The 15000-nt window shown below is 37.5% G+C and overlaps 1 protein-coding gene across 6 annotated transcripts in view; it reads left to right on the forward strand.

The window, feature by feature from the left end:
* Positions 1–15000, forward strand: part of cdk10 (cyclin dependent kinase 10) — a 59703-nt gene that overhangs the window by 2290 nt on the left and 42413 nt on the right. For 2 of the 6 annotated variants that reach the window (XM_077567529.1, XM_077567525.1), the window contains exons 5-8: positions 2118–2199; positions 2417–2461; positions 4360–4427; positions 9665–9717. In XM_077567529.1, the coding sequence (XP_077423655.1) occupies positions 2118–2199; positions 2417–2461; positions 4360–4427; positions 9665–9717 (248 nt within the window). Of the gene's footprint in view, positions 344–2117; positions 2200–2416; positions 2462–4359; positions 4428–9664; positions 9718–15000 lie in introns of all 6 variants that reach the window. The other 4 variants (XM_077567528.1, XM_077567530.1, XM_077567526.1 and 1 more) reach the window with 4 other exon arrangements.

Below are 15000 nucleotides of genomic sequence, written 5' to 3' on the forward strand. Positions count from 1 at the left end.
AGCTACCCTGGCAGTGGATAACGGACACAGGAGCCCTCTCTGATGCATTCCCCCCACTAAGTGTGGAGACCAGAGGCTGGTGCCTGCACCGAGGCTGCACTGCGGCCAGCCCGAAGAGGTGCTTTGTGCCCAGCACACTTTTATGCATTCCCCCTGCTAAGTCTGGAGCTCCCGGCGTGCTACAGGGGGACCCCGCCTCTACCACAATGCCATCTTGCATAGAAACAAACGACTTGGACAACTCTGCTCACTCGCCCAGTACTTCGATCTCGTCCAACGTGGAGCCGTGTGATTTTGCGTCTGACACCGAGCAGGTGACAAACAATGGCGAAAGTTTTTGGAGGTACGTGTGTGTGTGGCCGCAGAAAAAATAGCTCCTGTTTGCAAAAACCCCAGTTATGTGTAGACAAGTTCAGATTTTTCCCAAACAATTTTATCGCAGGCCGAAATTATATTTTCATCAGGCAAACCTGCTGTAACGATATCCAAAGCTCAAGGTTTGGTTTTATCACAGTATTGCTGTTACATTATGGTATTTATTGCAATATTATGTTAAAGATCACTGTATTTCAGTAAGTCTCACTGTATTGCAGTTAAGTTCACGGTATTCTGTTCACTAATTCTATTCTTATTTATAGTATTAGAATGTAATACTGTACTGCCTTCTAACAGTCATTCCTTTGCTTAAATAAAAAATATTATGTCAAGTCAGAAACATAGGAAGACGCTTAAAGCTGCTCAATGCAGAACATTTTATTTTGAATCGCAAAAAAATTAAAATGCACACTTCTTTCTTCATGTACACGCTGTGTGCATGACAACACATTCGCAGACAGAGGGTGGGAAATGCAAGCACAAAGCCAGTTTGAAAACAATTGGCCAGAGGCTTGCAAGGAGTACCCATTGTGAACAGTTTAAGGGCCACTAAAAAGCCGGGTTCACACGGCAGGAGAATTAGCCCGATTTTAGCCCTGAAGCTCCCCTCCCGACGATTGTAAGTACTCGCTGACATCTAAACGATAAGCACCAACTTGTGCACGTCTACCAAACTTTTGTTTTGACCAATCACGGCAACGGATGTGAATGTCGTCGTAGTAGAGAAAAAAAAAGCATGAACAACAAACATCTTTACCAGATAAAAATGCACAAAGCGCCTCTCGTTGTTCTTCTTCAAAAAGGAAACTGATTAATTCTGGACACAATTAATTGCAGCGTACATGCATTCATCCACCGGTGTCATGTTAGATTTGTTTGTTTCCCACGACTTCGGCACTTTCATCACAGCTGCATATCCCGCCCCCAAACACAATGTGGCTTTGTGATTGGTCCAAAAAAACTGGTTCAGATCTGTAAAAAAATCAGCAGGTTTGGTGAAAGATTGATTCTCAGGAGTTTGTGAACTCAAAAATACTGGAGAATTCATCTTGCAGAGCAAGGTTAGCAAACATTTGCGATGCTAGCGAATTTCAATTTCACGTCAGTGTTTGTCAGAGTTCATCCAAGGTCGCACTGTTTGCTAAACCTTATGTACTGTAAACGTTTGACGTTTGTCTAAAATTGGCCATAATTGGCCAAATGTTTTTTTCTCGTCGCAAGGATATTTTAATTTTTTTTCCAAATTTCCTTGAGATAAGAAAGGGTTAGGCTAGCATCACAAATGTTTGCCACCCAGTGGGATATGGGCTTTAATGTAATCTTGCTAATTAAGGAGAATAATTGACCCACAAATTCTGGTAAAAGTCTTGTAAAATTCTAAAACCACTACTTTAACCTTTGACTTCAGTGTTCCACAGTATTTTATTTTTCATGAAATACATTTACAAGCATTACAGTGTTTTAATCTGCATTTAAACCAAACACAAGAATGAACCTCAGAAGCACAAACCATTATCACTGACACATATGGTGTACCAGGCTGTAACCTCAGCGATGGGATGCCTTCAAATCTGTACACTGGTTAGGAGCACAAATTTGTCAAGTTTTTAAGGTTAATGAATAAAATGAAATTGAATAATTTATCAAGTTAGATAGCGTTTTGAATCATAGTAAGCCATAAACTCAAGTAACACCCTTTAAAAAAAAATGTTTCTGCCTTATTTTTGTGGTTTTATGTTTAGTCTGTTTCTGGTGATGAGCTATTGTGAGCAGGACTTGGCTAGTCTGCTGGAGAACATTCAGACACCATTCTCTGAAGCTCAGGTAAGACAGAACCTCACTGTAATAGCTTCTCAACATTGAATACCCAAAAGGGCCAACCTTATTTTTTAATTATGTAAAATTTGAGGTACATAAGCAATTCAGATTATTTTTCTCATCATCAAACTACTCTAAAACCTATTATAGAATGCATTGATCAAAGTTTCTGCTGTGCCTACAATTAAAAAATCAAAATCTCAGACCTTAATCCCCCCCGTAGTTTATGGACCGGATACGTCATCACGGTCAAGTAACCAGGATAACGGTACGTTTTTATTTTGATACTTAATCGGTTCAAAAGAAAATTCAGGGAATAAGATGCCAGAGACATTTGCACTTTTATTCTTTATACACAATTCCTAATCCAATACTGAAAAATTAGTTGGTAAAAATGAATTAGTGGTGTGTTCTTTTACTGATTTGATAGGTGACTTGAGCTAGGCCGTTGTCGTTGTGACCTGTCCTGGCTTGGCGTCTTTCTATCTATCTGCACTCTGGCGTACTTACCCAGTTGAAACCAGTTAAGACCACCAGGTCACACATTTTCACATGGACTAGGCCAAGACAGTATAAGAGTAAAGACCATTTTGAATAGATCAGACCATTCAGCAGAAAAAGCTCCACAGTTGAGTACTCGATCTTTCTGGCATCCAGTAAATAGTTCAACTTTGGTCATTTGAACCAATAAATCAACACACACAAAATAATCAACTGGAGTCACAAATGTGTTAAATGGAAAGAAGTTAGAACATAAAGTTACAAAAAATTCAAAAATATTTACAATCCTATGCTAAATGCTTAGCAATCGTGATTAGCATTTGCACGATAGCGATTACATTTAAGGTAAACAAACACTATTTAGTTCACACGTACATCATTATATTTACATTGCATATGTAATAGTGTCTTTAAAGTCACTTACAGATGATGCTTCAACTCAACTATAGTCCACAAGTAAAAAGTGGAGCTGCCTCTTAGTATCTGCAATAACATCCTTTCCACTGTGTGCGTCTGCAAAAAGGATCTGTGTAGAAACATGGCGTAGCTTCGAGACAGACATTTTCAGTCTATCTTTTTTTAAAGTCGGTTTATCCGGGGTCGGGTAGTGGGGGTTAGCAGCTTTAGCAGGGAAGCCCAGACTTCCCTCTCCCCAACCAGCTCCTCCGGCTGTATCCCAAAGTGCTCCCAAGCTAACTTTTTTTCCCCAGCCCTAGTTAAAAGCCACTTTTCCATTACAGGTACAAAACGGTATCAACTGGATTATGCAGCCTCCATTGCACACTTCCAGTGCAGGTCTGACAACTGTTTTTTAATGAATCGCCGTTGCATGATGTGGCAACACCACACATTAAAGATTAAAATGTGTTAATTTTTTAATGCAATAATTCTTTTGTAATTAATTTATTGTTATGAACACTTTAAAGTCCCACTTCTACTATGTACACAATCAGCAGAGACTACGACATTGGTGTACTGGTTTAACTAGTGACTTTGTTTACCGTACCTTACCCAAAGTTTCATCACGTTGTGGATCACGTTACTTAATAATGACACAGGTCAAACACTCAGAGGTAAGCGCGCCATTGAATTTTGAGCATCCCTCATTCGACAGTCGTCAACAGGGACACCCTTCCGTCATCGTCAATCCGTCAATATTTCAAGCCGAACGGCATTGTAATGTCAAGCCGTCATTCGTCATTCCTTCAGCGAAATGGGCGTCTGCCATGGCATCCCTCATTGTCGGACGGACAGACCTTCCGTCAATGGGAATGCCCACTTTTTTTTCAAACCTAACCTTAACGTCAAGCTCGCATGGAACTCTATGCGTTAGGCATTACTGACACCCAGTTGTAGAAACAACATCAATCCCCCCTTTTTTTCAATCACTACAAATACAAAGTATGAAATAACCACCAATCACTGGTTAATAAACAGTAATCAAATGAAAAAATGCTTTTGTAATTAGGGTTGGGTATCGTTTGGTTTTATCCGATACGATATACTTTTAAAACGTTTCCGGTGCTTAAACGGTTCTCAAATCAGTACCAAAAAATGACAAAACTGCACATTTTTTGTTAAAAACAATACCCTTTTATTTTCAGAAGAGATGTGTTGATATGTGGCATACTGCAGTTGTAATTCTTTTCCTTCCATTTTTTTCAGGTGAAATGTATCATACTGCAATTGTTGAGAGGGTTGCGCTATCTCCATCACAATTTCATCATTCACAGGTCAATGTGTTTCACTTCCCTCTTCAAAAAAAGAAAAAGCCCATTTTATCTTATTTTTACTCCACAAGATTAGACTTGGTTGTTTCTCTTTGTAAACAAAATCACACTATTGAAAGACACCTGGTTTAACAGAGAGCAAATCTTTGTGTCCAGTCAAAGTGCCCTATGACCATAGGCCCGTTTCCACCGCAGGAACTTCGGGGTAAATTTACGAGGCCAGCCCTCCTATGTGCGCGTCTCCACTGCAGGAGCCTTCTCAACCGGGCCACATTTACAGGAACTTAGGGGGACGAGCGGAGGTCCTACTCGAGGGTAGGTACTCCACTGGCCCTGATTGGCAAAAAATTATTTAGCATAAAAATTATCTTACGATGCACGACGATGATGCATTCTCGGCTTAAGTCTCTTCCAACAAAATTTTCCTAATAATCCTTTGCCTATTTTCGTTCCACTCTACTCTTCGCCTTTTCAAATTCTTCATCTAGACGCCGTCTCCTCTCACTAAAACCATCCATCCATGCCAAATACACATAAATAAAACACAGAAAAAAACGGCAACCACCACAAGTTTTCCTCTTTCCTGGTTTGTGTTTAGATTTTTGATGCGCCGTGCTTGGGTGATGTCACGGGAGAAACTTGTGACGTTGCAAGTCAGCCTTTTCAAATTCTTTAAATAGGCGCCGCCTCCTCTCACGCTAACCGTCCATCCACGGCAAGTACACAAAAATAAATAGCAGAAAAAAAGGCAACCGCCTGAAGTTTTTCTCTTTCCTCGTTGTGATTTTCGGCGCCGTGCTTGGGTGATGTCACGGGAGAAACCGTCGCACGACGTGTCAATTGAAACCCGTGATGTCGCAAAATGGGTCGTACTCCGCAGTGGAGACACAGCCACAAGCAGGCAGGCTGAGAGGACGGTTCCTGTGTAAGTGCCTCCCTTTACCCGAAGTGGAAACGGGGCTCATGTGACTTCAACTCAGAGCTTAATGCTACATTCATACCAAAAGCGTGACTGCGATCTGGAACACTTCCTTCGCTAGCGGTTTACCGCAGTTTTTTGAGACGCATGCTGCTCATTCGTGCACACCGGAGGAGAAGGTGTGTCCTTTGGTGAACAACTACTGTAGAGCACTTAAGCGAGTCGACAAAAGAGAGCACCACCGACTACTTCCACTTCTTTCCCGGGACTATACAGCCGGGGCACTATTTTCTCCAGCAGCGCCTTTTCTGAGGTACGTATTTTAGCACTTCCGCTTTTTTTTGTGGCAACCCAGCGGCTGGCAGTTGCGCTAGATACCTTTGGCATGGATGATAAACACTACTGCTACCTTGGTACATTTCAACAACAAGTTAAATACACTTACCAGCACTCTTGAATGCTACTTCCTTGCTCACGATCCCAGTTGGCTGTGCTGTTGCATTTATAACGCGGTGTGTGACGTAGCCCGTACTTGAAGCCGATTGGCTTTTTAAAAAAATTTCAACTTTGGCGACTATGCGTGTGTGCGGATTTTCACAGCGCTCCAAACGCATCCTCCGCGCCGTCCCACGCACTCTTGTGCCGGTCCGCGCAAAATACATTAACTACAATGCAAATGCGCCGCCGAAACAACTCCCCCCGCTTTTGGTGTGACTGCAGCATAATAGCCATGCACTGTATGTTCTCCAAAGCACTGTTATTTTTCTGTATGAATGATAGGAGCAAAACAACAAATAGAAAAGAAAAAGATACTTGTGTTAATGTTGTGTTCCATGAATAAACTATTTTTCCATGAATGTCAGCCATTTTCCCCAATGGGGGTATATGCCACCGAGGCGGCGGGACTTCGGACTTCCGTAAGTCACACACCTACGCTGTTTCCGGTTACTGTTACGATGTTGCACGTTCCCGTTGATTAGTGCGAGTGTGCAACGTGTCTCAGTTCTCCGAAGCACTCTGAGATGCATTTTAGGAAACAGCATAGGTGTGTGACTTACGGAAGTTTGAAGTCCGTGGTATCTACCCCATTTTTACGAACGTTTTTCTTCAGTTTCAGTTTATGTATAAGACGATCCACGTCCAGTATATTGTCCATTATTGACAGCCATTGTTTTATTGATGGAGATTTAGTCATGACTCATAAGACAGTACTTTATGGCCTTAAAAAAAAAAAAAGAATTCAAAGACTATTAACTCATTCACTGCCAGTCCAGTTAAAATGGATCTTTGACTTACATTGCTGTCAGTGGCAGATAATGAGTCAAGTCATTGTACACATTCAGTATATGTGTTTGTTTATAAGGTTCAATGTTATTTGAAAACATAATTTTTACAACCTGTTGTTGTGGGTCATATTCATTCAATAATATGGGGGGGACAAGATTTCAGCAAAAATAAATGTTCTGTAATACATTTGTAAGCCCTTAAAAAAACAGACCATAAAGTTCATCTATCTATTAAATTTATTCAACATGAGAAGTTGCATTTATTTTGTTCATTTGCTGATCTAGATTTAATGGTCAGATAGACTGCCAGGAGCTGTCGTGAGTAGGGATGCACCGAAATGACATTTTTGGGCCAAAACCGAAAATGAGAAATGCTTGGCCCAAAACAGAAATGGCTAAAAAAAATTATGCCAATTTTTTATCATCATTGCATTTATTATAATATTATTATAAAATATTTAGGCCTATTTAGCACGGGCATTTTAACAAAGCACAATAAAAATTGAAATGCGTCCACACCACAGACATCAGAGACATGTTGGCGAATGGTACATTAAACACCAAATGTGGGGTGAGCACCTGAGCATTTTCTGGCGGTGCAATTGCACTTTATAGTCAATGTACAGTACTTTGCACCGGCGGGCACGGATGAGTGCGGTGCGGATAACGCATTTGTAGGCTATTTGGAGCGGGACACGGTGTGGCGCACTAAAAATCTGCACATTCGCATATTCACCAACGTTTAAAAATAGATATATTTCTTAGCACTAGCCAATGGGCTTTGGGAATGGACTGCAAAGTCACACACGGCGTCCTGTACAGGTCTGTAGTATCCCGGAGATAGTGGTAAGTGTTTACTTGTTTAAAACTGTTGATAGCAATAGTGCTAACATTAGCTATAGTATTTAGCACGGCCACCAGAATGCAAGTGAAAAAGTGGAAGCGCTCGAGGGGCTCTCATCAAAGAAAAAATGGAAGGCGCTGCAGGAGAAACAGTGGCTTACCTGTAGTGCAGTACTCGGCAGCGCTCTCTTTTTCGACATAGTTTACCAAGCGCCAGCGAGCAGCAAAACGGACACTCACTCCCGTGTTTGGTGTTTAATTCAAACAAACACTTGCTTGTTTGTAGTGTTTTTTTTTTGTTTGTTTTTTTGCCTGCGTCACCGCAACATCCTCTTTCGGCCATATTATTTCGGCTTGAATTATATTGTGGCCGAATGCCGAAAATCCATATTTTTGCCATTTTCGGCCCAAAAAATTCGGTGGCCAAATATTCGGTGCATCACTCGTCGTGAGAGGTGTCGATGTCTACTTGGATCAAGCAAAGTGTTCATTACATTGTTTGATTGTTGCAAGTGTGTGCTAATGAAAGTTTCAGATTGCAGAGGTGTGGACCCGAGTCATGTGACTTGGAGTCAGACTCAAGTCATGAATTTGACAACTTTAGGCTCGACTTGACAAAATGTTAAAAGACTTGCAACTCCACTGACTTTAACAACAATGACTTGACTTCAGTTGGACTTGAGCCCTTTGACTTGAAAAGACTTGCTTCCACCAAAACAAAAAGATTAAAATGTATGTTAACGATTAAGTTCCACCGTCTTGGTGTGTGTGCTTCACTGAGCGCGTGTGTACATGTGCGAGTTGGGCTGACAGCGCTGTCATTCAGACATGTCAGGCAAGCCGCAAACACACGGCGCCTACACTAAGGCAATATTCTAAATAAAGCTGACCATATTGTTTGTTTAGCATTGACACCAATGCAACAGCATTGGCTGATTTTACTTTGAAGTCTGCCTGTATGTTGGCGTGAACGCTAGATTGGCTGCTTCCCTTTGACATTTTGGCTTGCATTTGACAGCCGACAAGCCAAACGAGATCCTTTGACTGTTGATGCCAGTGGCTAGCAACAGTAGTTTGACAGCTGTTGCTTGGCTCGCTTGCTTTTCTTATTGTTTTCAATATTGTGGACCTATGCTAATTTGTAATGCCCTCTCCCTGCTTAAATGAAGGGAATGTGCTTTAAATTGCACTTAGATGTTTTTTTTTTTAATTATTAAAAGTAAATAAATAGATCTTTGCCGTCTTCATTTATAGTTATTTTTATAAAACAAAAAAACATTCAAAATGTCCAATATAGCCATTTGGATTTTAGGAACACAACATCAAGTACATTACAAGTGCTATATAATGTAAGACAGGATACCTTGTTATTTTATACATGGACCATGTATAAAATAATCATGTATCTTGCCTTATATATTACACTTAATGTTGTGTTCCTAAATCCTAACGGCCATATTAGACATTTTGAGTTTATGATATATATATATATATATATATACATTACAATTAAATGGGCAATAGCATTTTATAAAATAAACAGACAAAGTTCTATTTATCTGATTTCATTCGATTTAAAACATTTTTTTACCAATCCGATCCGTGACTTTTGTGATCCGTTGCACCGCTATTTGTTTGGGTACAAAAACTATGAGGTGGTCAACAAAAAATGAATGTGTCCAGTATGTCCAAGATTAGATCATTGACGGAGAAGCAACAACTTTAAACTTCATTCAACATCTGAAGTTACACAAAGAATGGTAAGTAAGCTCATGTCACTTGTTTATCGGCTAATTATCGTTGCTACCTGCGTACTTAATGAGACTGTAAACTCACTGGTAACACATTGCATACACGGCAATCTGTTGCACCACTCTGGGTTCACTCCCTGAGTCCCTGACTCCTACGTTGATGGTCACCCGAAATAATATCATCGATGTTAAAATGACTCGAAAGGACTTGAAACTCAAAGTGTAGGACTTGTGAATTGCTTGAGACTTTGTCAGTCTTGACTTGGCACTTGACTTGGGACTTGTCAGTCTTGGCTTGGCACTTGATTCGGGACTTGTCAGTCTTGACTTGGGACTTAACTCGGGACTTGAGGGAAAAGACTTAAGACTTACTTGTGACTTGCAAAACAATGACTTACTCCCACCTCTGTCAGATTTTCTTACAGTGTTGTATTTTCACAGGGATCTAAAGGTGTCTAATCTTCTGATGACAGACAAAGGCTGTGTTAAGATAGGTGAGTCAGCATACTTCCATTGCTCAAAATCAGCACAATGACCCCCAAATAATAATCGCGATTGTTTTACTAGGGGTGTGTGATATATCTTAAAAATTATTTTATTTATTTATTTTAAAAGACTTTACTCCAAGTTGGGTTCAAATTCATGTATGTGCGGCAGGCACGTTCTTGTTCTTGTGTGTGTGCTTTTGTCTTTGCTACATTGTGGGGCCCATACACGCATGTTTTTCCAGGTTTAACTATGATTGTGGGGACCGACTTGAAATTGTGGGGATATTTTGGTGGTCCCCACAAGTGCAGAGACCTCTTTTTGAGGGTCAAGACTTTATTCATGTTATACCTTGATTTAAATTTTTATTTTTTTTTTTATTTTACTCCACCCTCTCTGGCTCATGTGTTTTAAATTCAGGATGTTTTACTATTTGTCCGATTTTATTTAATGAAAAATTACTGTTAAAGTGAATGTTCTTTTATAAAATTATCATTTTATTATTAGATAAATTAACATTTATTACCACAAACAACAGAAAAAAAGTACCAAAAATTGGTGCTGTTCAGTTTTGGACGCAGTATAATTTTGAACATTTAAATCCGCCATCTCTTTGTCAAAGTGTTTGTGTTTCTCAGCCTTTTCACCCCTGACCCATTTTCATCCCTGATAAGGGTTTGACATTGCTCGGCAGAGAGCCAGCCGCCATTCTACGTCACTACGCACTGAATGTGTTGCGACATAACGTCCAGATAAAGTTTCGACAAAATGTGTTAATCTGGAAATGATTTTAGAAAATTGAATCTCATAAATAATATAGAGCAAACTTGTCATTAGTTGGGGTTCCTTTTAAAACACAATCTAAACTTCAATTTAAAAGTAAAAAAAGTTTTTTTGTGTAAAGTTGCTTTCTTCTTCTGCGATTGAGTCTTAAATGATAAGTCGCCAGCCTGACTTAGCTGCTTCCCTGATGCGAAAATTATATTTTTTACAAAAGGTACAAACTTACTGCGTTCTTGTTCGTTTTTAAACTAAATCTCTGCAAGGTGCACAGTTAAACAAGAAATATATATCTTAAATAAAAAATAGCCTATAAACTATAATCAGCCAATATTTTTCTTAGATCTATTCATGAGATAAGTGCAATATAAATAGTTTACTGAAATAAAACTAGAGAATTTCTTCCCTATTCTTTTTTTTTTTTTTTTTTAACTTTCTTTTTATTGAGTTTTCACATAGAAAAAAATGCCAATCTCCAACAGTATTCTCAACAGATGAGAAATAACTAAATAGTCAAACAACCAAACCATTCCCCATCCTAGATCACCCACCGCCACTTACTCCAGGCAAACCAGGACATATGAAAGTTTAATACCAGTCATAAAATACGGATTTCAGACAAATCAAATGCACATCTGGCCATTAATAAAGAAAATGTATGCATGAATAAACAATCAAAATTAAAATTAAAATGAACTGAAAAGCCTTACTTACTGAGGCAAAATCTGACAATTTGCAGTGTTAACAAAAGACAAAAAGAGTGTCCATACCTTGTCAAATGACAATGCCTTTTTGATAAAGTTAGTCTAATCATTTTCAATTTCAGATAATGAAGAACTTCCCTGACCCAGTCAGTGTAGGTAGGTGGAGCTGGCCACTTCCCCCTCAACAGAATCAATCTCCTGGCAAGCAACGTCGTGAATGCAATCATATTTCTCATCTCAGATGAAAGGTCAGAACTAGAAGGGAACACTCCGAAAAGAGCTGTCAGGGCGTCCGGATCAATCTTTCTCTCAGCAACATTGGATAATGTGTTGAATATATCACACCAGAAATTATACAAAGAGGAGCAGCCCCAAAACATACAGTATGTAAGTAGTTCGCTCCGCCATGTTAACTTCAATTACATAAAGAAGATACTGTATCAAACATCTTTGCAAGCCGAACCTTGGTGTAATAAGCTCTATGTAAGATAGGACATTGCATAAAACAATGTCTTGCGCAAATTGAGGACTTGTGCACCCTATTTAAAACCTCCCTCCAAACCTCATCTGAAACAGTTCCCCCCAAATCTGTCTCCCACACAGCCCTCAACACGTAGGGGGAGCAAATGTTCATATAAATAAGCAAGATTGCCCTCTTCATTGAATTAAGAGGTTTCAAAAACTTAATATTTGAGGAATCTGGGAGAGCTGGAAATCCTAAGAATGAGCTGCGAAACAAAGTGTCGTGCCTGGAGGTACCTAAAAAATTGTGCCTTGGGAAGCGAGAATTTGTTTACCAATTGTTGAAAAGAAGCAAATATAGTCAACATACAAATCCTGAAAAGGTAAAACTGTTATCCAATAAGGATGGAGGGAATGTGTGATTTGATGCAAGTGGCGCTCCAACAGAAAGCGATTGCAAGCCAAAGTGCCATCTAAATTGTGCCCACATTTTCAAAGAGGATATTATTGCATTTTTAGAATAGCTAGAGAAAGATGACTTCAGAGGAGAATATAATAAAGCCTTCACGGACACCGGACGAACATAGTTGATTTCCATAACCAGCCATGGTGGTCCACTCCCAGAATCCTCATCCCGGACCCAATAAGTCAAGTTTCCATTCCACCCGATGCCTTGGGCCTCTGTAACACTTGAAGCCGCACCCTAGGAGGTTTCTTACCCCAAATAAAATCCAAAATAAGAAAACTTTGAAAGAGATATAAAAAAAAAAACGTGGAAGAACATTCATTTTCACAGTATTGATCTTGAAATTGATCTTGAAATTTCTCTTATACAGACTAGTTAATGTGTCTGCAATGTATACACCAAGATAAATCTGGAAATGGAGACCTTAAATTGGAAACCTCGCCTTCTTATTAACTGCAAACACTTCAGTTTTTTCAAGATTCAATTTGTAACCCGATATTTTTCCAAAAGCCTCTAAGTCAGAAAGGGCTGCAGGTATAGAGTTAGAAAGATCAGACACGAGCAGCAAGAGATCATCAGCATATAGTGCCACCGTTAGCTCGACCCCATACCTACTTATGCCCCAGATACCAGGGTCATCCCGTAAAGCAATGGACAAAGTTTCCATTGCAATGGCAAACAAAAAAGGGCTCAATGGGCAACCCTGCCTCGTGCAACGATGGAGTTGAAAATATTCAGAAGTAATGCCATTAGCCCTAACTGCAGCCTGTGGATGAGCGTATAACCTTTAACCCATGACTCAAATTTTTTGAACCTCCCCAAAGTAAAAAATAGGTAATCCCACTCAACTCTGTCAAACGCTTTTTCTGCATCTAAAGATATCAAGGCTTCTGGTAAAGCAGTCGATGTAGGGTTGTAAACCAAATTGTATAAATGTATATACACATATATATATATATACATATATACATATACATATATATACATACATATATATACATGTATGTATGTACATGTATGTATGTATGTATGTATGTATGTATGTATGTGTATGTATGTATGTATGTATGTGTATATATATGTATGTATGTGTATATGCGTATGCGGATATATGCATATGCGTATATATGCATATGCATATGTATATGCATGTATATGTATATGCATGTGTATGTATATGTATGTATATGCATGTGTATGTATATGTATGTATATGCATGTGTATGTATATGCATTAGTATGTATATGCATATGTATGTATATGCATATGTATGTATATGCATATGTATGTATATGCATTAGTATGTATATGCATATGTAAATGCATATGTATATGCATATGTAAATGCATATGTATATGCGTATGTATATGCGTATGTATGTGCATTAGTATGTATATGCATATGTATGTATATGCATATGTATATGCATATGTATGTATATGCATATGTATGTATATGCATATGTATGTATATGCATATGTATGTATATGCATATGTATGTATATGCGTATGTATGTATATGTATATGCATATGTATGTATATGTATATGCATATGTATGTATATGTATATGCATATGTATGTATATGCATATGTATGTATGTATATGCATATGTTTGTATGTATATGCATATGTTTGTATGTATATGCATATGTTTGTATATGTATGTATATATGTATGTATATGCGTATGTATGTATGTATATGCATATGTATATATATGTATGTATATGCATATGTATATATATGTATGTATATGCATATGTACAGTATATATATGCATCTGTATATATATGTACGTATGTATATGCATCTGTATATATATGTATGTATGTATATGTACATGTATGTATATGCATCTGTATATATATGTATGTATGTATATGTACATGTATGTATATGCATATGTATATATATATATATATATATATATATATATATATATATATATGTATGTATATGCATATGTATATATATGTATGTATATGCATATGTATATATGTATGTATATGCATATGTATATATATGTATGTATATGCATATGTATATATGTATGTATATGCATATGTATATATGTATGTATATGCATATGTATATATGTATGTATATGCATATGTATATGTATGTATATGCATATTTATGTATATGCATATGTATGTATATGCATATTTATGTATATGCATATTTATATATATATGTGTATGTATGTATGTATGTATGTATGTATGTGTATGTATGTATATATGTATGTATGTACTGTATATATGTATATGTATGTATGTGTATATATGTATATGTATGTATGTGTATATATGTATATGTATGTACTGTATATATGTATATGTATGTATGTGTATATATGTATATGTATGTATGTGTATGTATGTATGTGTATATGTATGTATGTGTATGTATGTATGTGTATGTGTGTATATATATATGTGTATATGTATGCGTATATGTATGTGTATATATGTATGCGCATATATATGTGTATATATGTATGCGCATATATATGTGTATATATGTATGCGCATATATATATGTGTATATATGTATGCGCATATATATGTATGTATATATGTATGCGCATATATATGTATATATATATGTATGCGCATATGTATGTATATATATATGTATGTGCATATATATGTATATATATATGTATGTGCATATGTATGTATATATATATATGTATGTGCATATATATGTATATATATATGTATGTGCATATATATGTATATATATATGTATGTGCATATATATGTATATATATATATATGTATGTGCATATATATGTATATATATATATATATGTATGTGCATATATATGTATATATATATATATATGTATGTGCATATATATGTATATATA

The sequence above is a fragment of the Vanacampus margaritifer genome, chromosome 6, assembly GCF_051991255.1.
Source record: "Vanacampus margaritifer isolate UIUO_Vmar chromosome 6, RoL_Vmar_1.0, whole genome shotgun sequence".
In the NCBI taxonomy this organism is placed as follows: Eukaryota; Metazoa; Chordata; class Actinopteri; order Syngnathiformes; family Syngnathidae; genus Vanacampus; species Vanacampus margaritifer.